The sequence below is a fragment of the Myotis davidii genome, unplaced genomic scaffold (assembly GCF_000327345.1).
Source record: "Myotis davidii unplaced genomic scaffold, ASM32734v1 scaffold81, whole genome shotgun sequence".
NCBI lineage: Eukaryota > Metazoa > Chordata > Mammalia > Chiroptera > Vespertilionidae > Myotis > Myotis davidii.
In genome coordinates this window covers 1,607,988-1,629,346 of record NW_006291554.1, presented here as the reverse complement: position 1 = coordinate 1,629,346, position 21,359 = coordinate 1,607,988, and the positions used below count along the sequence as shown (strand labels likewise).

Sequence of the window (21,359 nt, the reverse complement as noted above, 5' to 3'; positions counted from 1 at the left end):
GGAGGGGTGTGGGGCCTGGTTGCTCCGTGGGGGAGTGTGGGGCCTGGTGGCTGAGGCCCAGGATGCAGGAGGCATCACTCCTCACTGTCTGCTTGTCTGTACTTTTAAAATTTGTATCAGGAACAAGTGCTACCCATTGAAATACAGGGTGGTCAGAGTGTTTACAGTTGTAATACAAATAAACAATATATTCATTAATAAATAATACAAGGATAAACTGTTTCATGTACTCACAACTGTAAACTTACCTTTGCCCACCCTGTATGTATTGTTCATGTGTTTGTTTAATCCTCACCAGAGGATATGCTTTATTGATTTTTTTTTTTAAGAGAAAGAGAAACATGGATGTGAGAGAGAGACATTGATCGGTTGCCTCCCGTTCGTGCCCTGACTGGGAGCTGAACCCCAGCCTTTTGCTGTGCAGGACGCTCCAGCCAGCCGAGCCACCTGGCCGGGGCTCTTACCTTTTTAACTTGGTAACACCATGCAGAGAGAACAGGTAATGGGGTGCTGGTACCTGACTTTCTCTTCACTTCCTCCCTGCCCTCCTGGCCCAGGGGATGCTGGAGCTGGCCCAGCATCTCTGAGATGCGCCCCTTTCTGATGCTAGAAAGACCCTCTGCAGTTGTAGGGAACAGGGGGGAGGCCAGGATGACTGCGGTGCGGCTGAGCCAGGCCCAGTGTCTGGCCCTGCTTCTTCCTTTGGTCAGGGCTTCCTGTGGATGGGGAGCCGGGGCCCAGAGGTGAGCCAGGTCTGCCTGGCCCCAGAGCTCACGCTTACAAAAGGCCACATCTCCTCCTTGGGTTGGGGCCTGCAGCTCAGCGTGTGGCCTCGCGGTGGAGCTGGGGCTGGGCTCCTGGCCAGGAGGCTCTGCTCACCTCCACACCCACAGAGTCCCTCCTGCACCTTCTGTGCCCTCAGCCAGACCTGCGCAAACGGCACCCCCATGTGGACCGATGTAGCCCTTCTTTTCCAAACAGCTCCCCAAGGCCAATCCTTCCTGCAGAGTCCACCCACCACAGCCCACTGCACTGTAAGAGCCGGAGACAAAGTTAGTTATGGAAACTGGTGGGAAGAAAAGCTGGTGTAATTCCAACTGTGTTTTTTAAAATATGTTTTTATTGATATATTTTTCTTTTTTTTTAGAGAGAGGTATATATAGAGAGAAACATCGATGAGAGAACATCCTGTATTGGCTGCCTCCTGCACAGCCTCTACTAGGGATCGAGCCCACAACCTGGGCATGTGCCCTGACAGTGACCTCTTGGTTCATGGGTTGACACTCAAGCACTGAGCCACACCGACCGGGCCCAACTGTTTTGAACAAATAATACCCCTGAGATAAATGTTAAGGATCCTGTTTTAATGATTTGAAAAGGGAACAATCTTTTCTTTTTTTAAAATATATTTTATTGATTTTTTTTACAGAGGGGAAGGGAGAGAGAGAGTTAGAAACATCGATGAGAGAGAAACATTGATCAGCTGCCTCCTGCAATCTCCCACTGGGGATGTGCCCGCAACCCAGGTACATGCCCTTGACCGGAATCGAACCTGGGACCTTTCAGTGCGCAGGCCAACGCTCTATCCACTGAGCCAAACCAGTTTCGGTGAAAAGGGAACAATCTTGATGAACCCATCTATTGGCAAGTGGGTCTTTCTAAACTTGAGCTTTGGAAAGTAGTTGCTTTCAAGCCCCCATTAACCTGTTCTCTTGTTTCATGTTATTACTTGGTTTGTCCAAAAAGGGTAGGGAGGATGTTTGCTATCAAATAAGCTTGAAACCTTCCAAAAGTGATCCCAATAACGAGTTAGTAATTTGCAAATTTATTAGATCATCCGATCGACACTTGAGCTTAAGTGACTTTTGTGCTTTTTTTTTGGCAAAGTGGGTGTTATCTGGGAGCTGAAAGGTTCTTGGAGGGGGGCTTCCCGCTGCCCTGAGAACCTGCACTTGACCCCGCTCTGAACTCTTCCAGCTTTCCCTTCCCGCAGCCACACCCTCCCTGGAAACTCCGCCCACCTGGGAAGCTCCACCCCACCCTCGGGATTTGGGTCTTTCTGGGGAATTGGGAGCCCTGATTCTGTATCCCATCTCCTCAAGTTGTTGAAACTGCTTCTTCATGTCCTCTCACTAAACCACACTCTCAGCTCAGTGTCGCGTCAAGAGAGCAGCCACACCACGTCAGTTCCATCCCCTGTGTGTCAACCGAGAGGCCCTGGTGGGTGACTGACCCGCAGCCCCTGCAGCCCGCACCCAGCAGGAGGCCAGGTCTGTGTTCCCGGGGCTCCGGCCAGGGCCCTCCTAACGCTCCGCCCGCGGCTGTTTCAGTGTGTGTAAGCGGTGCATTCGGAAGATGGACCACCACTGTCCCTGGGTCAATAACTGCGTGGGCGAGAACAACCAGAAGTACTTCGTCCTGTTTACAGTAAGTCCCCTTCCGGGTCTGCCCCACCCTCCCGGAACCCGCGGAGCACTTGCTTCCCCAGGTTCCCAGCACTCGCGAGCTCCCTGCTGCTGCGAATAGCGCCTCGGCCAGCCTCGCTCAGCCAGGGCTGCCTGCTCCTGAGCTCCTAGAAAACAGACTCAAGTTGGTGAGCTCTAAGCGAGGGCCAGCGCCCAGTCTGAGTCGCTATAGGAGCCGCTTTGGCGGTGACTGCAGGTGGGCGGGGTGTGTTCAGTGTGAGGGCTGGAAGGGCCACTGGCAGTCAGCACCCTCCCTGCTCGGTGAGGAGAGCGACCCCGAGGCAGCCCCACCCACCCGGAGTCCAGGTCACGCCTGGTGACGGCCACTGTTCACACAGTCCGTCCCAGCGAGTGGCTGTTACCTCAGACCCGGGGCTGGGGGAGGGGACCAGTGCGGGGGGCAGGTGCCTCTGGTCCTGCTCCTGGCCCTCCCTCACCCTGAGTGCTCCTGCGTGCGGGGTTCGCACGTTGACGCCTGCCCCGCTTTCGTTGCAGATGTACATAGCTCTCATCTCCCTGCACGCCCTCATCATGGTGGGGTTCCACTTCCTACACTGCTTCGAAGAAGACTGGACAAGTGAGTGTGGTCAGGGCTCTCCTCCGGGTGGGGGACATGAGAGGCGGGCTCCTTATTTCCATCGTGGTGCCAGGGGCCACCCTCAATTTATTAGATCTCTTGCAAGCCCACGGACTGACCAGGGAAGGAACAGCAGAGACCCGAATCTCTCAGGAGAAAACGCAGCCCCTTACAGGCAGTTCCACAGGTAAAGTGGAGAGCTGGGCAGACCCCGCCCGCCCTAGCGCGCCTGGGAGAGGGCAGGCCCAGCCAGGAGGCGAGGCCCGGGAGTGGGTTTCCGTGCCCTTGGCCAAAGCCCTCCATTCAGAGGTCACCCATTCCAATCTTGCAGAAACTCATTTTCAACTTCCTGCCTGGGATGTGGAGATGTTTTGTTAATTTGTTTGTTTTTTTGTGGTGGTTGCTTTTTAACTGTTTGATCACCAATTGACATTAAGGTTGTAGACAAATTCTTGCTGTTTTAGAAGTATTCCATTTAAATGTAAATGCCAACGAAGGAGCTCCAACCAGAAAATTATATAAATTCTGAGGGAAAATATAGATGTTGAAAAAAAATCAATGAAATTTAAAAGAATAAAAAATTTAAAAAAGTGATTAGATGCTAACAGATTTAAGAGGCCGCCTGCTGAGCTAGATCCTTCACACACACAACCTGTGAGCAAACGCCGTGAGCAGAAACATCGTATTTGTTTTTCCCTCGATGTTTTCCCCTTTTTCATTCACCATCCTTTAGAAGTTTTGCTCTTCCTGCACATGCTGACTTCTTGGGCATTTTCTTGCTGTTATTGTTTCTCAGGACTCTGAGGCTGCCCGGCCAGTGTTGCTCAATGGTCCTGGCGTGGCTCAGGAGGTCACAGTTAGATTCCCAGTCAGGGCACATGCCGGGTTGTGGGCTCGATCCCCGGTAGGGGGCGTGCAGGAGACAGCCAATTGATGTTTCGTAGTCATCCATGTTTCTCTCTATCCCTCTCCCTTCCTCTATCTCTAAAATCAATAAAAAACACATTAAAAAAACAACTCATGAGGCTATGAAAAAGACAGTATCCCTAGCTCCAACCAGATATTAAGAGGTTTCCCCTGTGTCACAGTCTGCACCCGCCCCCTCTTCCCTCCCTGGCCCTGCCCAGCACTCTGGCTGGACCTCATCTAGGGGAAGAGAACCCCTGTGAGCTGCCCTAACAGCACCGTAGACTGGGCGGCTCACACATGTACTGCTCACAGCTCTGGCACTGGGAAGTCCAGGGCGAGGTGCCCGCCAGTTGGGCTCCTGAGGCAGGGACTCCTGGTTGGCAGGTGGCACCTCCTCCTGAGTCCTCCCAGGGCAGGGAGGGGACAGCAAGCGCCCTGGTGTCTCCTCTGTAAGGGCCTCACCTACCTGCGTCTTCCAAAGGCCCGTCTCTGAACCCACTACAGTGGGGGCTGGGGCTCAATACAGGAATTGAGGGACACAGTTCTGTCCATAGCACCCTGTCTCCCTGCTTTCCTGACTAGCGCGGTTCTAGCACAAGCCAGGTTGTCAGTGAGTGGGGGTGGGGTTGGGGTTTCTGCAGGTCGGGGTCCTGCACAGCTGGGGGCCACCGCAGGTTCCTTGGTGAACATTCTAAAAGGACCGCATCAGCGAGGCCCCGGATCCAGGTGTGGCCTTGGCGGCTTGGGGTAAGGTCTGACAAGGACATTCATCATCACAGACACCATCCCGTCGTCCGGCTCACAGACCTGGGCAGTGACGAGAGTCACAGACCGTCAGTGAGGCCGTGTCTCTGTCCAGAACAGAGCTGACGGGCCGTTTTCTTAGTGCCGCTGGGAGCCGGGCGGCCCGCAGGGCGTTCTGAGCCGGCCTTGTTCCGACCTGAGCCAGGCCTGCAGGGTGGGAGTTGCTCGGCACGTGGAGAGGAAAAGCAGAGGCTCGGAGGCCAAGTGCTCACAGCAGAGAGGGCTTGCAAGCCAGGCCTGGCCTGGAGCGGGTGGCCTGCTGGCGGGAAGCGGCAGCGAGCGAGGGCTGGTGTGTGGGAGGGAGGCCCTGGCAGGGCCCGGCCAGTCAAGGAGGGCTCCCATAGGGAGTGTAGGTGCAACCAGGCGGGGTGGGGAGGGTCCTCACTGAGGCCTGGAGACCAGAGACGTGGCACCAGGAGGACCCACCGGGGGACTTGGGGCAGAGGGGGCCTGGGGGCGGTGGGCATGGGCCAGCCTTGAGCCCCGTGCCCTTTGTTTGCAGAGTGCAGCTACTTCTCGCCGCCCACCACAGTGATCCTCCTCATCCTGCTGTGCTTCGAGGGGCTGCTCTTCCTCATTTTCACGTCGGTGATGTTCGGAACCCAGGTGCACTCCATCTGCACGGACGAGACGGTGAGCAGGAGGGTGGCCTGCACAGACCCCGGGTGCGGGGCAGATCCCCCATTCCCAGGGACACTGATCTTCATGCACACACGCGTCCTCCCCTGGGGGCTGGCATGCCGTCACACCAGCAAGGGGCCCAGCAGCCTTGGTGAGGGGTCCCCTTGGCCACAGGTCCTTCCATGCTCCCCTGAGCGTTCTGTCTGTGCGCCGCTCTGCTGGGCACTGGGACACCTCCCATCTGGGGCCACAGGCTGGAGACTGGATGGTGGACAGAGAGTGCCGGGACCCAGGTGGCCCAGGCAGAGCCACTCCCAGAGGAGGTGACTTCATGTCTGGTCCTGAGGGCAGAGCAGGAGACAGCCCTGCCTCGAGCCCCAGATCAGTGGTAGCTCGTCCTCGCTGGGCCCCGGTCACCTCTGCCGGGCCTGCTCTGGTCCTCATCCACCGCTTCTCCCTGGTCCTGCCTTCCCGTACTCACAGCTCCGCCTCTGGGAGCCTCGAAGCTGCTGGGCCAGAGCCCACTCCCCTGGTGCCACCTCCCCCCAACCGTCCTAAGGTGTCCAGAAGCCTCAAGGTGCTAACCCGTGGCTGTGATGTGGGCATCGCTTCCCTTTTTGGGTTTGGGGCTCCCTGTAAGGGGCCCAGGAGGGAGCAGTGGAGTCCTGAGGTTGAGAGTCCATCCTGGCTTCCCAGGGTCCCCTCGGGGGGCAGCTCTCAGCAGCATCCAGGCCCCTGTGGAGACTGCAGGCCCCAGTAGTCGGCCTTGGAGGGAGGCTCATGTGAGGGGAATGCTTGCCTCAGCTGCCAGGGCCCTCCCGCGGGCGGGAAAGGCCAGTGCAGGGAAGGGCTGGCTGCCCGGCTGCCCAGGCACCACTGTTTGCACCTGTGGGAATTCGCCATGGTTTAACAGTGGTTCTCAACCTTCTGGCCCTTTAAATACAGTTCCTCATGGTGTGACCCAACCATAAAATTATTTTCGTTGCTACTTCCTAACTGTAATGTTGCTACTGTTATGAATCGTAATGTAAATAAGAAATAACATCATTACAAAAGGAGTTTCTATAAAAACAGTAGCCAGTGGTGGATCCAGCTAGGAATCCAGGCAGTAAACAGGACCAGCTTCTCTGTGGAAGGTCTGCAGGAACCGGGGTGTTCCAGCCCCACCTCCTGCCTGCTATTGGGGTGCTGCCAGGCCACACGGGCCGTAACCTGGGGGAGCCTGAGGAGAGCTGTCAGGGCCTGGCCCATCTTCCCCTCCAGGAGTCATGTTGGAAAGGAAGGAAGGGCAGGCCCCACCGCTCATGGGAAACAGGTCCTCCCCAGCCTGGGTGGGGCTGCTCCCCCCTCACCAGAGACCAGACACAAATCCCTGTCCCCCTCACTGACCAGCTCTATCCATTGGGGGGACCAGCTTTCTCCGCAGCCCCCATTTTTCCTGAGACGGGAGTGCAGGCTCTGTGACAGCTGCTGAGGTTGCCCAGGGTCACACGTCTCCCCACAGGAGCCCCGGGAAGGCCTTCGCCGTGACTGAGGCTGACTGGTCTGTCCGTGTGGCCCCCTGACCTGTACTAACCCATCTCCTTCCTCTGGTGACTTCTCCCAACCCGCCTGTCCCTCCTTTCCACCTTCTCAGTTGTGCTCCTGACCCTTCTGGCGGAGTCTGACCCACCAGAGCTGCCCTTTGACTCACTTTGTTTTCTTTTTCTCTCTCTCTCTCTTTTTTTTTTGTCTACAAAGTGGTCATGGTATCGCAGACTTCCTGTGAACCAGTCCCAACTGAGCAGTCACCCTTGGCTGTCAGATTGCCAGCTCCGCGGCTCCAGTGCCAAAGCCTGCAGGCCCTGGCCCGCCCACCCTGGGCCCTGGCACCTCATCCCCAAGAAAGTCTGGGTTTTTTACACTTTTTATGAGAGAAAGGGAAGGCAAATGTGATGTGTAGCTGCTCTATGGCTTTATAAAGGAGACGTTTACTCCACTCACCTCAGGCCAATGGACTTCCCTCCCCCAATCCCACAGCGATGAAGTGTGTGACTGAAGTGTGGTTGTTCTTGTTTTCAGGGAATAGAGCAATTGAAAAAGGAAGAGAGAAGATGGGCTAAAAAAACAAAATGGATGAACCTGAAAGCCGTTTTTGGCCACCCCTTCTCTCTAGGCTGGGCCAGCCCCTTTGCCACGCCCGACCACGGGAAGGCAGACCCGTCCCAGTACGTGGTCTGAAGGACCCCTGGCAGTACTGCCTCTCAGACACACACATCCCAGCACCGCGGCCCGTTCTCACGAGCACTCAAACCAGAAAGCAAACCAACTGCTCCAAAACTTTTTTATGACTCAAGTAAAATGGCTGAGCATTGCAGAGAAAAAACGTCCCCATGTTTTATTTTTAAAAGATCATCCTTCCTATTTTTTGGCAACCGAAGCTGCTCTTTTCTCCTTTCAAAAACCACCTCTCTGGCCTCTGGTTTCCTCTCTGCTGTCTGTCTGGCATGACTAACGTGGACGGTGCTGTCTCCAGGCCGTGCCCACTCCTACTAACTGAGACGTGACTGGTGCGTGGAAGGTGCGTGGAAGGACCGTGTCGACGCCTGGCTGGGGAGGCAGAGGCAGGCAGTGAGTGGCAGGGCCCCGTGCAACTGAAACACAGAAGATGGATGCTCACCCTTGTGGCCTAGAGGGGCAGGATCAGGGCTGGAGCCCTACGAAGGGCCCGCACAGTGGCCTCATCCCCTGTGTGGACTCGGTTTGCCTCCTAACCCATGAAATCAATTGCCTGCCTTGTACTTGATGGACTCGGGGTGTGGAATGGCAGGGACGGAAGGGATCCTATATGTATTCTGAATCACCAGTTCTATTCCCTCTGATTATTTGAAAGAGTGTGAAGGAAAGAGGTCTTTCCAGTTCAAAATGCCTTACACAATCAAAGGATGAAAATGTGACAGTTTCGAGCGAGCTCCATGTTCCTGTTAGTCGGCTCACTCTCCCTCCCCCACAACGAGGAGCCGCAGCCCTGCCATCAGCCCTTCCTTCCTCGTGTTGTAAGTCGCCAAAGGGGTTTACCTCCTGGTGTTCAGACCCAGCCGTGTGCACGGACCCACATCTGGTCTGTGTTCTAACCTGGGAGACTGTTGCCCTGGCCTGGGGCTAACCACGATGCAAGGGGGACATTCCAGCCCTGACTTCAAGGTTGGTAGGTGGCCATGCAGTCACTGGAGTCAGCAGGCACACCTGAGCCAGGTGCGGGGCTGGGGCAGCCTGCCCTGGGAGCCCCTCCTGTTCATCTGCAAGAGAACGGCCTGATGACGGCCGGTGAGGAGACAGCGCCGGCCACCCAAACACTCGCAGGAATTGGAATACTGATCATCTGGATTCTCACACATGGATTTGTTTTTTAAGCAATTGCCACAAGCCTTTTTTAGCTCTTGCTTGGGGTGGGGGTGGGGGATAAGAGTTATTAAGTCCAGTCGTGGGTAGGGAGACTGGATCCAGCCAGGTGGTTTCTCAGAGAAGGGGAATATGCGCCTCTTTCAATCCTGTCAGTGCTTCCACCTGGAAACCAAATGCAATAAACGTTTTCCAAAAACCTGTTGTGGTTGAGCTCTGTTCTCGCCCAGCGTCACCGCAGCCAGCGCCGGTGACTGGCCGGCTGGTCGGAGTTTGTTTTTATTGATGCTCCCTCTTGAATGAGGATTTACATGTTTTTAAAGGGCACTGGGACTCCTCTTGAGCAAGCTTGCCCACAGCCTCTCCTCTGGCTTTCTGCAGCCAAAGCCCTTGCCTGCCCTTTGGCTCTCAGTGGCTATGGAAAAGGTCAGGTGTGCTGTTTCTAGGGTGCAGCCTGGGGAGAAACCCTGACCTGCCCTCCCAGCCAAAAGCCAGAGGAAATTGCTGGCAACGTCCACAAACGGTCCTGGTGGGCTGCTTTGAGGAGCTCCCGTCGTCCCTTTGATGTCTAACCGAAAGTCTGCGCCCCTATGTCTGTTAACTCGGACTGGCCGCTGTGCTGCCTGAGCTGCAGGCACAGCTGAGGTCGGTTTTAAATCTAGTTTATAGCAGTTGTTCCCCACACTTAGGTGTGGGAGAAGTGTGGGTGTTAAATGGCCCTAGCTTTCGGCTTCGGCATAGGAGCTGGGACAGCACTGAATGGCGCGAGCATAGGAAATGGGCCAGTCGTAGCCAGTCTTTCCACACGGCCTCCGGGGAGTGGAGTGAGAAAGGAAGGCGACATGGCGAGCTGAGTCAGGTGACTCCGCGCATTGCAAACAGACCTGCAGATTTGCACGGTGACTCGTGCACCCAAGGCGAGTCCAGGCAGCACTTGCCAGGTCTCCTATCAGTCGTAAGCACTGCATCTCTGTCTTAGAAGAACCCAAAATGAGACACCTTGTTACCAGCCTTTGCTCGTTCTGGCGAGGCTGCTTGGAGAGTTAAGGTCGCCTTCCTGATGCAAAATCGTCCAGATGAGGCCATGAAGAAACATTACGGCCACCTACGTGAGGTGGGCATCACAGAAACCCAGGCTTTGGGCGGCTGGTTGGGCAAATGGGTTTAAGTTGCTTTCATTCCAATGCATCAGCCTAAAGAGGAGCCAGCCAGTAAAGAGGGGTGAGGGCTCCCAACCTCGAAAGGGCCTTTAAATGCCAAAGAAATGTGGCGAGGCTTTTGCTAGGATTCCTCCCGAGAATCTTTCCTGGCGAGGCACCTGGGCAGCACCTCTTGTACTGTGGTGCCCAGAGCAGCAGCAGCAACATCCCCCAGGCACGTTAGACATGCCTGTTCCCAGGCCCCACCCTGGGCCCCACAGTCTACATTGCAACAGCCCTGCGGCAATTCTGACACACACTCAGGTCTGAGGACCCCTTTTGGTTCCTGGGTCTCTGCAGGTGGCCTGATGCCCTGAGGCCCTGGTCCCGAGTGCTGCGGGCTCAGTGCTGAGCCATGTGCCCTGGAGCCCCTCCCCTCGGCCTGCACCCCCCGCCCCCCGCCAATGGATGCTGAGGGACAGTGCGAGTGTTAGAAGGCAACCGCGTTATCGGTGTGGCCCGGGGTTGCAAACCACACTGGGCCCAAGGCCCTTTGGTGGAGAACCATCTGGAAGAGCGAGGGGAAAGAATGGAGCCAGGGTTCTCCAAGGAGTGGCTCCAAGTGTGGGTACTTAAGCCTGGGCAGGCACAGGTCCTGGCCCCTGGTTTCTACCTGGGGACCTCACACTCAACGGGCTCTTTTCTCGTTTCTTAAATACATGTCTGAGCTGAGCATCACCTCACAGAAGGAGGAATTCACAGCGAAAGACAAGCCAGTGGCCAGCCTACTCCCAAAGTGAAGGCTTCATCTCCCCAACTTCTCCCCCAAGAAAGTCATGTTCTGGCTTGTGGTTCCCAAGCAAAGCAGAGTGGCCCCGGGCGCCTCACCTGCCAAACGGATGCAGGGAATTATGCAAAGCTTCGGGGAGGAGAGCTCTCGGAGACCCGGACAGAGGGAGCTGCATCCCTGCATTGGGGCCGGAGTCTAGTGAGGCCCCGGGACCCTGGCTCCATCTGCATCAAACCCCTGCTCGCGTACATCCTGTGGGACCTGGGCAGTGACTTACTTCCGCCTCACTTTTCTGTAAAATTGGGGATACTGCAAATCACAAGGCTGATGTGAGGACTAGCTGAGGGCAATGAATGTGAATGTTAGTGCCGAGTCTGACGCGTCGATGGCTTTAGCAAACGCCAAGGATTAGAGCTGCGCCTTTTGAACCAGGTCACAGCTTTTCATTTGTGAATCAGTTTATCGGTTTGCAACAGCATTTTTGTAAAGGGAAAAAAAATGCATTGCACATTAGAAGACAAGTATTGCTCCACGAAACGGGATGTTTGCTGGGTTGCAACAGACAAGTATTTCCTGCGTGAAAGCCCCGGGGAAGGGAGTTCTCTGGCCTCCGCGAGGGCACGTGTGCAGGCTGCGGTGGCTGACTTTCTACACCTGGTGACATGGGAGCAGGGGACACGCTGCGCTCCTCCACGGGCCTCAGCTGAGTCCTAAGAGCATGTGCTGGAGGGGGCTCCCTTGGAGCCTTGGTCCCGGGGCATCACTGTGGAAGCCTGAGGGGGATGCTGCTTCCTCTGCACACCTCCAGCTGAAGAACTGCCTTCAGGACCCTTTAAGTTCACACAAAACTACCCACTGAGTCCTTCCAGGAAGAAGTAACCCCAGGGGCTCCCCCCGAACCTGAAGGTCCAGGCCCTCGGGCTTTTTATGCATCAGATTTGATGGAATTTCTTCTCTCCAGACTCAGCGGAGGTGGCACACTCCTTGCAGGTTTGTCTGCTTAACTGCTGAGGCGCTTCACCTGGTGGCCAGGCAGGCAGGCTCTGTCTGGAATATTCTCCAGGCTTGTGGAGTGGAAGCCAGTGGCCTGGGGGCTTGTGCTTCTTGCCCTCCGGCTTTTCTCTGCCTGAGCTCAGCACCAGCAGAGCGAGTGTTTGCAGGAGGATGAAACCCACTTGGGCAGAGAGAAGGAAGACTCCGGTTCTGGTGCGAGACCAGCAGACGAGCTTTGGCCACGATTGTGGCCTCTCAGCCTGTTTGCCCACCTGCCAAGGGCAGTACGGAGCCTGCCTCCTCGCTGGGTGGCAGTGAGGACCCAGAGTCGTGGCTCTGGGTGAGCCCAGTCAGCCACCTGTCATTTCCGGGTGTCCCCTCTGCAGCCTGGTCAGCATGTGCTGACGTCCCAGCCGCCCTGCCGTCATGGTTTAAAACCCTCCTAACACGCTGCAGACGATCACCCAGGAAAGGAATGCAGGGTCCCCGAAGCAGCAGCCTCAGGTCTCAGGTGGCATTGCTGGGGCTGCTGAGCAGGGAGGACTGAGGACTGGTGGTGGTGGGGGGGCGGGGGAGCCAGTCCACGGGCCACGTGCGTGCTGTACTCCTGACCCACGTGAGGCCCTCGAGACTCAACAAGGTCCATTTTCTGAAACAGCTGTTTTTGTTCTGGTTAAAAGAGTAACACCTGTGCATTGGTGGAAACCAGGAGTGTGGAAAGCCTCCAGAAATAAATACCTCTAAATAAAGTCATCTAACCCCCCCCGCCCCCCCAAAAGGGAACCTCAGGTTCCGTGGTGATGTCCTGTGCCCTTTACTTTCTTCCCTGGTCACCATGGCACGGGCCCTTCCAGGGCCACGTGAAAACGTAGAAACGCCATGTTTAATCGCATAACTTCACAGAGTAAGTTCATAACCGCCACAATTAGACATTTCAACAGTTTCCAACTTCCATTATTATAAGTCAGTGTCCAAGATCGCATTGCATAAATGTTGGTCTCAGACTATTTTAACTTTGACTGTGAAATAACTTCAGACTTACAAAAAGTGGTTAATACAGTACAATGAGCTCCTGTATACCCTCCACTCAGTCTTTCCAATGTAAACATTTTATATAAAAATATAAATCTGTAGATACAATACTAAGCTAATACTCTATTCAGATTTCTCCAGTTGTCCCACTAATACTTTCTGCCCGGGTGCCACATGGCATCGCTTGTCATGTCTCGTCTCCATCAGCTCATGAGAGTTCCCGTCTTTGTCTTTCCTGAGCTTGATGGTTTTTGGTTGTCGGATTTTTCTGGTGAAATTCATACAACAAATTTAGCCATTTTAAAGTGCGACCCTGCCAGTGAGTATTTCCATAGCGTTGTGCAGCCACTGCTTCTACCTGGTTCTAAAACATTTTCATGAGACTTTGAAACTTTGGAGCTCATGAGCCCCGTGTCCTGAGAACAGCCTCCCTCCGCGTCTGTTTCCCATGATTAGACGGGCTGTGCTGGCGGAGCACCATGGCCAGGTGGGCCCACCCACAGGCACAGGAGTGGGGTCTCGTGGGTGATGTTAACTTCAACTTGGTTACGGTGGAATCCCAGTGTCCTGACTGCGAAGTTCTGTTTTGCCCTTTGTAATTAATCAGTAACTTATGAGATACTTTTTTTAAAAAGATTTTTTAAATGGATTTTTAGAGAGATAGGAAGGGAGAGAGAGAGAGAAACATCGACCAGCTGCTTCCTGCCCACCCCCCACTGGAGATCGAGCCCACAACCTGGGCCTGTGCCCTGACCGGGACCTTTCAGAGTATGGACGGTACCCAACCGAGCCACACCGGCCAGGGCAGCCCACAACTTTTTCAAAAGCCAAGAAACTTAAATCTCCAAAATGGCGTGGGAAGAAAGAGTGCTGGAGACCTGGCCCGGGGCATGGTCAGATCGTAGTCTGTGCGTGCCTCAGTTTCTCTTTCTGCATAACAGCAAGGACTCCAGCGGTTATGGAGGATCTTGTGCGGAAAAGGAGGGGAAACCTAGAGCTAGGTACTCGGAGGTAGTTTCGAGGTGGGAAGGAGCAGGACCCAAGCCTGCCAAACCGCGGCAAACCCTCTGGCTTCCCGAAGAGAAGGGAAGGCAGAGGCCACGGGCGGAAGCTCTGTGAGGGTGCGGGCCTTTAGCTCTCCCGGCTCCTAACACCCTGTCTGAGGCCTGCTGGCTGCGTCGCAGCCGACACCCAGAGGCAGGTGAGTGGGCAGCTTGGGAGAGGCCGCGGGGTGTCACTGCCACCAGCAGCCGCCACCCGCCTCTGCCTCCCAGTGACCGGTGTGCCCTGCTGCCCGCTGCATGTTCACTGGCGCGCACGTCGGCTTCCTCAGCTCATGCTGCTTGTACCCTACGCCCCCCTCACCCCGCCATCTTCATGCAGAGTTTGCTGCACCGTCCGCCTGCCGTGGGGGAGTGGCCCTTTATAGTGGGCTCAGGGCGGGCGGCCGAGCTCTCGTGCTCTCAGAGGCCCGTGTTCCTCCCTGGCCAATCCGGGCCTGGCCCTGCGCACAGCTGGCCCTGCTTAGCCAGGCTCCAGGCTCCAAGGCTGGGCAGCCCTCACCTGTGGGAGGGGAGGGGAGGGTGGGAAGCGAAGTCCTGGTCCCCTCAAGATCCTGCTGGCTGCAACCCCGCACCCCACTGCACCCCGTCAGCCCTGAGGAGCCTGTGCTGAGCCCGTGCCATGCTGACCCTCCTTACCCCACTGTCTCCCCAGAGCATTGAGCGCCTCAAACGAAAGCAGCAGCCCAGGGAGCGCCGGGGCAGCTGGAAGGGCGTCAAAGAGACCTTTGGGGGGAACTTCTCCCCGAACTGGTTCAACCCCTTCTCCGGACCCTACCACCCCGTGCTCAGGGACGAGGGCTGGGTGCGGCAGGTGGCGTCGTCAGACAACATGGAGACAACAACGGAGGAGCAGTCAGAGGAGCAGTCGGAGGAGAGGAAGGACGAGGACTCTGTGGAGGTGACGGACGAGTGATGCTGCTGTGGGGGGGTTGTCACCTGCCATCGGGGCTCCTGGGCACAGCGCACCCCTGCCCCCGCTGTGCCCCGCTCCCTGGGCACTGCTGTCCTCACACCCTCCTTCCTTCCCCATGTGGGGCCAGGTCTGGGGGTCGGGGACCAGGGTAACAGGAGAACAAGAGACTTTCTCTGAGTTCATCTAAGAGTATCCAGGGAGGGATGCCAGGAGCCATCTCCACAACTGGGCGTCCTTCAGCCTCGCCCGGCAAAGGGGGCTTTGGACGGGGCGGCCCAGGGCAGCAAAGAACTTGCCTTTGGCTTTTCTCGGGATGTGTGTCTTCTCTTGGGAAGGGGGGCCTGCCATCTCGGCCACGAGGTTGCAGCAGACAGAGAAGGGCAGCCTCGGGGCCCTGGGGTGGGACACTGACACCAGGATCCAGCCCCCTGGAGGGGGTCTAAGTTAGGAGAAACGCATGGCAGCCACAGCCTCCTTCAGGCCAGGCCGGGCCCAGCATGGGGACACACATCCGTGTGGGATGTGCCCGGGATGGACACGAGCCCATGACAGCAGCACCCAACTCAGCTTCTGCCCACAGATAAGATCCTGCACCCGCCCTGTCCCGCCTGTGGCTGCGAGTGTCCCTTCCCAGGTGGGGAGGGACCGGTGTGGAGCTCCGGGGCCTCTCGACCTCCCAGGGGAACTTACTTTTCCGCTCCCTCCCGGAGGAAGTCTACCCAACATGCGCACAACTGACTGGAGCTTGGCCTGTGTGCTTTAGCCATTTCTCCCAAGATCGTGCCCCTCTCGTCTCTGTGGGGGGTGGGGGGGGTGGCCCGGGGCTGCACGGTGATGACCCAGGAAGACAGACACCCTCTCCCCCCAACTCTACCAGGAGGCTGGGACCTGGTCGCCCCATTTGAAGGCTGAAGCCTGAGCAGGGGAACCCATCTCAGAGGTTGTTGAAGTACCTTCTGGACAGAAGGGCTCAGGTCCCTGTTTGGTACCAGAGTGGGATCCCCCACTCCCAGCCTAGGCTCTGTTCTGGGGTGCACTGCCCGTGACACCAGCACCTGGATCGGAGGACCCGCATTGCCTGCCCAAGCTGGTGTTTGTTGTCCTAACCCAGAGCGCAGCCCTGGGGCTCAGCAAGGATTGGGGACCAGAGACCCCACCAGGGAGGACGCAGTGCTGCCCGCTGGTGTCCCCGAGGAGGCAGGGCTCGAGGTTAGAGTAAGGGAAGGGGGCTTGCGGGTGTCTGCTGAGCTCCGGCGGGAGGTGTGTGCTAAACCTGGGCCTAAGATACGACCCCCTCAATGGGCTTGGCCTGAGAGCAGCGGGACCCAGCAGCCCAGAGCCACCTGTCAGACCGGCCCGCCCTCCTCCCTGGGCCCATCTCCACACCAGGCCTCACCCACAGCACCCTGCCCACCCCCAGCCTCATGTCCTCACCAGCAACTCCACCGCCTCTGGTGGCTGCCAGCAGCGGAGCCTCCTGCTGGGCCTCACACGGGAAGCATTGCAGCTGATGCCTACGGGGAGGGAGGCAGGGACCTCGGCCTTTCTCTTCAATAAAAAGCTCCGTGTGACCTCAGTGGCTGGTCTCCACCTTCAGCAGAAGGTCACAGCCTGGGCCCCTGGGCGGTGTCCTTCCTCACGGTCACCTCGAAGCCTCTTTTCTCTCATTTCCCGTGTGGGAGACAAGGACACAGTAGGGATGCAGTGGGAAGACACTAGCAACACCCTCCCCTTGGGGTCCTCCGAGGTGGTGTCTGCGGTGAGTGTTCACTGAGCGCCTACTGTGCATTAGGGAGGGGCACCTGGGGCAAGAGTGCACAGGATGGAAGGGTTTTGTTGTTAAACCCACCCAAGGATACTTTTTCCATGGATTTTTAGAGAGTGGAAGGGAGGGGGGAGAGACACAGAGAAACATTGATGTTGAGAGAGACTCCTGGATTGGTTGCCTCCTGCAAGTGCCCCAAACAAGGCCAGGGATGGAGCCTGCAACGGAGGCACATGCCCTCGACCTGAATCAAACTCGCAACCATTCAGTCTGCAGAGATGATGCTCCAACCCCTGAGCCAAACCAAACTGGCTAGGACAAAAGTTTTTTAATTTAGAACCCAGCCCACCACCCCTGAATGTCACGTAAATTACACACAAATAACCTTCAACCCACACACGTGCCTCTGCTGGGTGATACCGCCGGGAGGGGCTGGGTGCCCTGAACAGGCCCCGAATACAGCCCAACCCCCTCGGAGGGGGAGCCCCTGGGCCTGGGGAGTTAGGAGGATTGGATGGCTCCCCAAGTGCCCACCTGACCCGGCAGAAGATGCTATGAAGCGTGATCCCTGAAAGAACACAGACTCGCCGAAACCGGTTTGGCTCAGTGGATAGAGCGTCGGCCTGCAGACTGAAAGGTCCCAGGTTCGATTCCGGTCAAGGGCATGTACCTTGGTTGTGGGCACATCCCCAGTGGGGGATGTGCAGGAGGCGGCTGATCGATGTTTCTCTCTCATCGATGTTTCTGACTCTCTATCTCTCTCCCTTCCTCTCTGTAAAAAATCAATAAAATATATTAAAAAAAAAAAAAAGAACACAGACTCAGGGACCCTCATTGAAGCATCCGTTTAATTAAAGCACATGGATCATCTGAGCAAGTCCGAGGACAGAGGAATAGCTTTCGGTCGGCACCTCCTGCCAGGACGACTCGGGGTCTCCCTCCCCTGGGCCCCCCGAGGCTCCTGAGAATGGGGCAGCCCCTCTTCTAGCACAGGCTACCTACAAGATCATGTCATCTCTGAGCAGATAACTTCGTCCTTCCCTTTCCTGACCACGTGCTCTGGGAGAGCTTGGTCACATGCGGAGGGGAGTGCTGAGAGCGGGCATGTCCGTTCCTGACCTCGGGGATGAGTCACTGTGGCGGCCTCGGTCATACTCAGTTTCCTTCCACTCCGAGCAACTTTTCGGCATCAGTGGAGGACCCGCCATCCCTCATGAGCCTGATCTGCTCAGGCTGTGGCCCACCCTCCTCCAAGCTGCTCCTGTAACTCTCTGTCCGAGTCCAAAGGCCTCTCCGTCTTCCCCTTCCCCTCCCTCAGCATCAGCCGGGTGATCGCTCCTTTTTCTCGAGTGATGCCCCCAGGACGCCACACGTGCCTGGTTGTCCTACCTCACCGCTGTCTGCTCACTCATCTCCCTGACTTCTCAACACAGGAGTGCCAGGCTCAACCGGGGTGTTAAGAGGCAGCAAGAGAGGACCTGGGGAGAGGCGGGCGGGGCCAGGTCCCTGTCAGCAGGAGCCACGGGAGCGAGCAGGCCCTGTCGGCAGTGAGAACTGGAGGGCAGTGAAGCGCTACGGCACAGAGAGGGGGACCGCCTGGACATGGCCCTTCCCTTCCCCAGCCTTCTGGTCCCACGTCCCTTTCTATGCAGGGAATGCTGGAGGAGCCGGGGCCAGGGGGTGGGTTCAGGCGGGCTGAGGGCTCAGACCTCCCGGGAGCCCTGAGGACCGGGAGCAGGTGAGCGTCACATCGGCCATGCACGGGAGTGTGTGGGCAGCACCTAGGGTCCCAGTCACACGGGGTAGATACAAAAGCCATAGGAGCCTGGGAAACAAACAAAGGACAGACGGGGCCTACAGGTGAAGTGGGGGTGAGCGAACCTCTGGGCCAGTTTTGTACCCTAATAAATTGTAGAATAAAACTGGGACCCAAAGTGAGCTCAAGCTTTTCCCCGTGAGGACCAAGGGGGTGGCCGGGCCTTCCTGACCGGAAGGGCGCCGGCCTGGGAACATCGGAAGGAGCCGTGTGCCCGCAGCTGGACCCAGGCCGGGGGAAGGTGGGGCCATAACCACTCCAGGAGCTGCAGCTCGCCCTGGCTGCTCCCTCTGACTCCAAACACTTAGGAAGGAAATAAATGTAGGAAGGAATTAGGATTCCACACCTGGTAGTTTTAACTTACAAGAAAGCATTAATCCAGTCTTCCTCCTCCTATAATATGGCACAGCCGGCCCGACACATCGGCAAGAAGTTGTCCAAGTCCCACCAGTCACTGGTGTGTCACGTGACTTAGGCCACCAGGCTACAGGTACAGCTGGTTCGAGTCCAGCTCCTGCATGGCCCCTGGGTGGGCCCGGAGGTCAGAAACGGAGCGCTGCAGACGGCCAGGTGCTGGGGCAGAGCCTGCTGTTCCCCTTCAGGAGCCGGAGCTGCCACCACAAGGCTGCTCGGTCACAGGCCTGCTGCCCTCGGCAGCAACTCCCTTTGGCTGACGGTCGGAAGGCTGCACCCCGATCGCCCTGGGAAGCAGTCCCCACACGCCAGCCCATGCCTGAGCCACCATCTGTCTTTCTAGCTGCCCACCAGCCAAGTGCCTCTACTGCTGCTTGAGCGGAAGGGCCTTCCTGTGGACGAGGATGAGTCCGCAGAGGATGAGGAACACGCCTCCCCACCACAGCACCTCCTGGCTCTCTCCGTACAGCACAAAGCCCAGGGCGGCCTGTGGGACAGACAGCTGTGAGGTCCGGAAACACGTGCCCACGGGACCCGGCCAGGGCGGCTGGGCACAACCCCGCCCCCGGGAGCTGACTGCCCTCCTAGGGCGGGAGGAAGGGTCTAGAGCCCCTGCTGGCAAGTCACTTGACTCATTTTTGGTTTCCCCTGCAGAAGTGAGGAGAGTACCTTCCTCACCGCACTGGATGCCAGCAAAGTGCACAGAACCAGCCGAGGCCACAGCGAGGCCAGTGTGCGGCTGGTACCTGAGCGGCCTCCTGCCTCCTGCCTCCCCCCACCTGCTGACCTCAGGCCACCAGAGAGAGGAACCTAGGCCCTGGCATCTCATGCTGGAGGGTGCAGGCCCCTAGGAGACAGTGGGCTGCGCAGGAGGGCTGCAGCCTGGTCGAGCAGCAGGCAGGCTGGCTGTACCATTGGACTGCGTCCCATTGAAGGCGAGAATGCCTCAGTTGGAGAGTTGAGAGGAACAGCCACAGCCCAACCTCTGCTCTGGTTCCTGACCTTTCTCCGATGTGGGGAAGCAGGGCTGCCTAAGGGTAACCCACCCAGAACCCAAGTTTGAGACGGGGCACTGGACCCTCAGGCTACTCACCGAGCTGAGGATGTTCGAAAAAGTCACCGTGACAGAGGCAATGGCCGACGACATGGAGAAACTGAGGCCGCGGCTGAAGAATGTCCACATCAGAGAGTTCGCGGTCGCCATCACGATGATGCCCAAGATACAGGAGGTCACGTGCACCTGCAGGAGGAGGTGTCACGGCAGCCAGGCCCAGCCCGCCCTGCACCCAGCAGCGCCCCTCACAGCACCCCCAGGGCCCCCTCCTGAGTCCCCACCACAGCCTAGGGGATCCTCAACTTTCCCGCGGGACTTAGCCCTCCGCGGGCAGCACATCCACTTTACAGCTGACACAAATTCAGAGATGACACTTTTTGGCCATCTTATTGGTCATGTGACCTTAGGCAGAAGGAAAATGCTAATCCATGACCAGTATTTTCTAGAGCACCAGTTCTTTAGTCCGCATCAGGGACCAATGCTGGAAGTCCAGTCCGCGAGGGCCAATCGTTACTATGTGGTCTGTGGTAGGGATACCTTCCCGGGGTCAGGTGAAGCATGAACTAGACATGTCTCTCCCCTTCTGTGCCCGCTACATCCCACTCAGGCTGGTCCCACTGGGCATTCTGGGGCTTTTCCTCTGGGCCCGGCCCTGTGGTAAGTACTTTCAGTGCATTCTCATTTATTCCTTAACTTCACTTTACAGGTAAAGAATCTGAGGCATTAAGTAACTTGCCTCAGTACCACCGATGATAGGAGCTGCCAGGATTCAAACCCAGCTGTGTGGCTCCACCATCTTAACCAGGACGCAGCCCTGCCCACGGCAAACCACCTGAGGCCATTTGGCTGGTGATGCCAGGCATCACTCGGAGGATTGGCCGAGTTTTGTCTCTTTTTCTAAAAGGTGACAGCCTTGAGAGAATACATTTCTGCTACGCTAAGGATATGCAGAGCCCCTTGCTTGGTTTCAAGGTAGCAACTTGCCTGCTTGGGGGTGGGGGGTGGGGGGGAGGTTGTGACCATCTAAACCCCATACTCATTTCCCCTAACAGTTTTCCAGCAGCTGGATTTATAGGGTCTTGAGGAAAGGGTTTCCTTGTATAATGTACACAAAGCGCTGTCCGTGCCAGTGGCGGCTGCCTGTATAAAGGGTTTGAAGGCCTGGGCACAACTGGAAAGACCAGAAAACCTCCTGCCGCAGAGGCACTCATCTTACTCTGGCCACTTACTCCCAGAATTGCGCCCCCCAAGCCCGGCAGCTCCCCCTGGATTAGCCCCAAGTGGCTGAAATCTTCAGCATCAACCTGCCCCGTCCAGGTCGGGTCTAACTCAGGGCTGCAGAGTCGGGATGGCGAAGCCAAACGGTGCACGTGAGCGGACACGGGCCGCAGCTTAAGATCTCAACGTGGGGAAAGTCCAGAACGTCTCCCAAACCCCAGGCTCCCTGGCGGCAGGGCAGCGCGGCCAACACACCCGTTCATTACGGAGGGAAGAGATGGGCGACAGGCGGCTCACCTGGAGTCACGTGGAGAGAAATGTTCGGCACAAGGGGCTTAAAATGAGAGGTAGAGAGCAGATGGAGGAGGTGGGCGCCTTCCCCGAGCCAACCAGCCCGACGGGAG

At 57.0% G+C, this 21,359-nt stretch overlaps 2 protein-coding genes across 7 annotated transcripts in view; one reads left to right on the top strand and one right to left on the bottom strand.

Moving 5' to 3' along the window:
• Positions 1-16,264, top strand: part of ZDHHC3 (zinc finger, DHHC-type containing 3) — a 27,314-nt gene extending 11,050 nt beyond the window's left edge. Inside the window, exons 4-8 of one of the 6 annotated variants that reach the window (XM_006765089.2) lie at positions 2,331-2,427; positions 2,961-3,042; positions 3,137-3,229; positions 5,258-5,388; positions 14,428-16,264. In XM_006765089.2, coding sequence (XP_006765152.1) covers positions 2,331-2,427; positions 2,961-3,042; positions 3,137-3,229; positions 5,258-5,388; positions 14,428-14,688 — 664 coding nt within the window. In that variant the 3' untranslated portion in view covers positions 14,689-16,264. The other 5 variants (XM_015564853.1, XM_015564855.1, XM_015564854.1 and 2 more) reach the window with 5 other exon arrangements.
• Positions 16,265-17,283: 1,019 nt separating this feature from the next.
• Positions 17,284-19,938, bottom strand: TMEM42 (transmembrane protein 42; the record flags this gene model as incomplete). Its single annotated transcript, XM_006765108.2, has 2 exons — positions 17,284-19,170; positions 19,777-19,938. Coding segments are annotated over 2 exons (285 nt in total), but the record flags the coding sequence as incomplete, so codon positions are not given.
• Between the last annotated feature and the right edge of the window lie 1,421 nt (positions 19,939-21,359).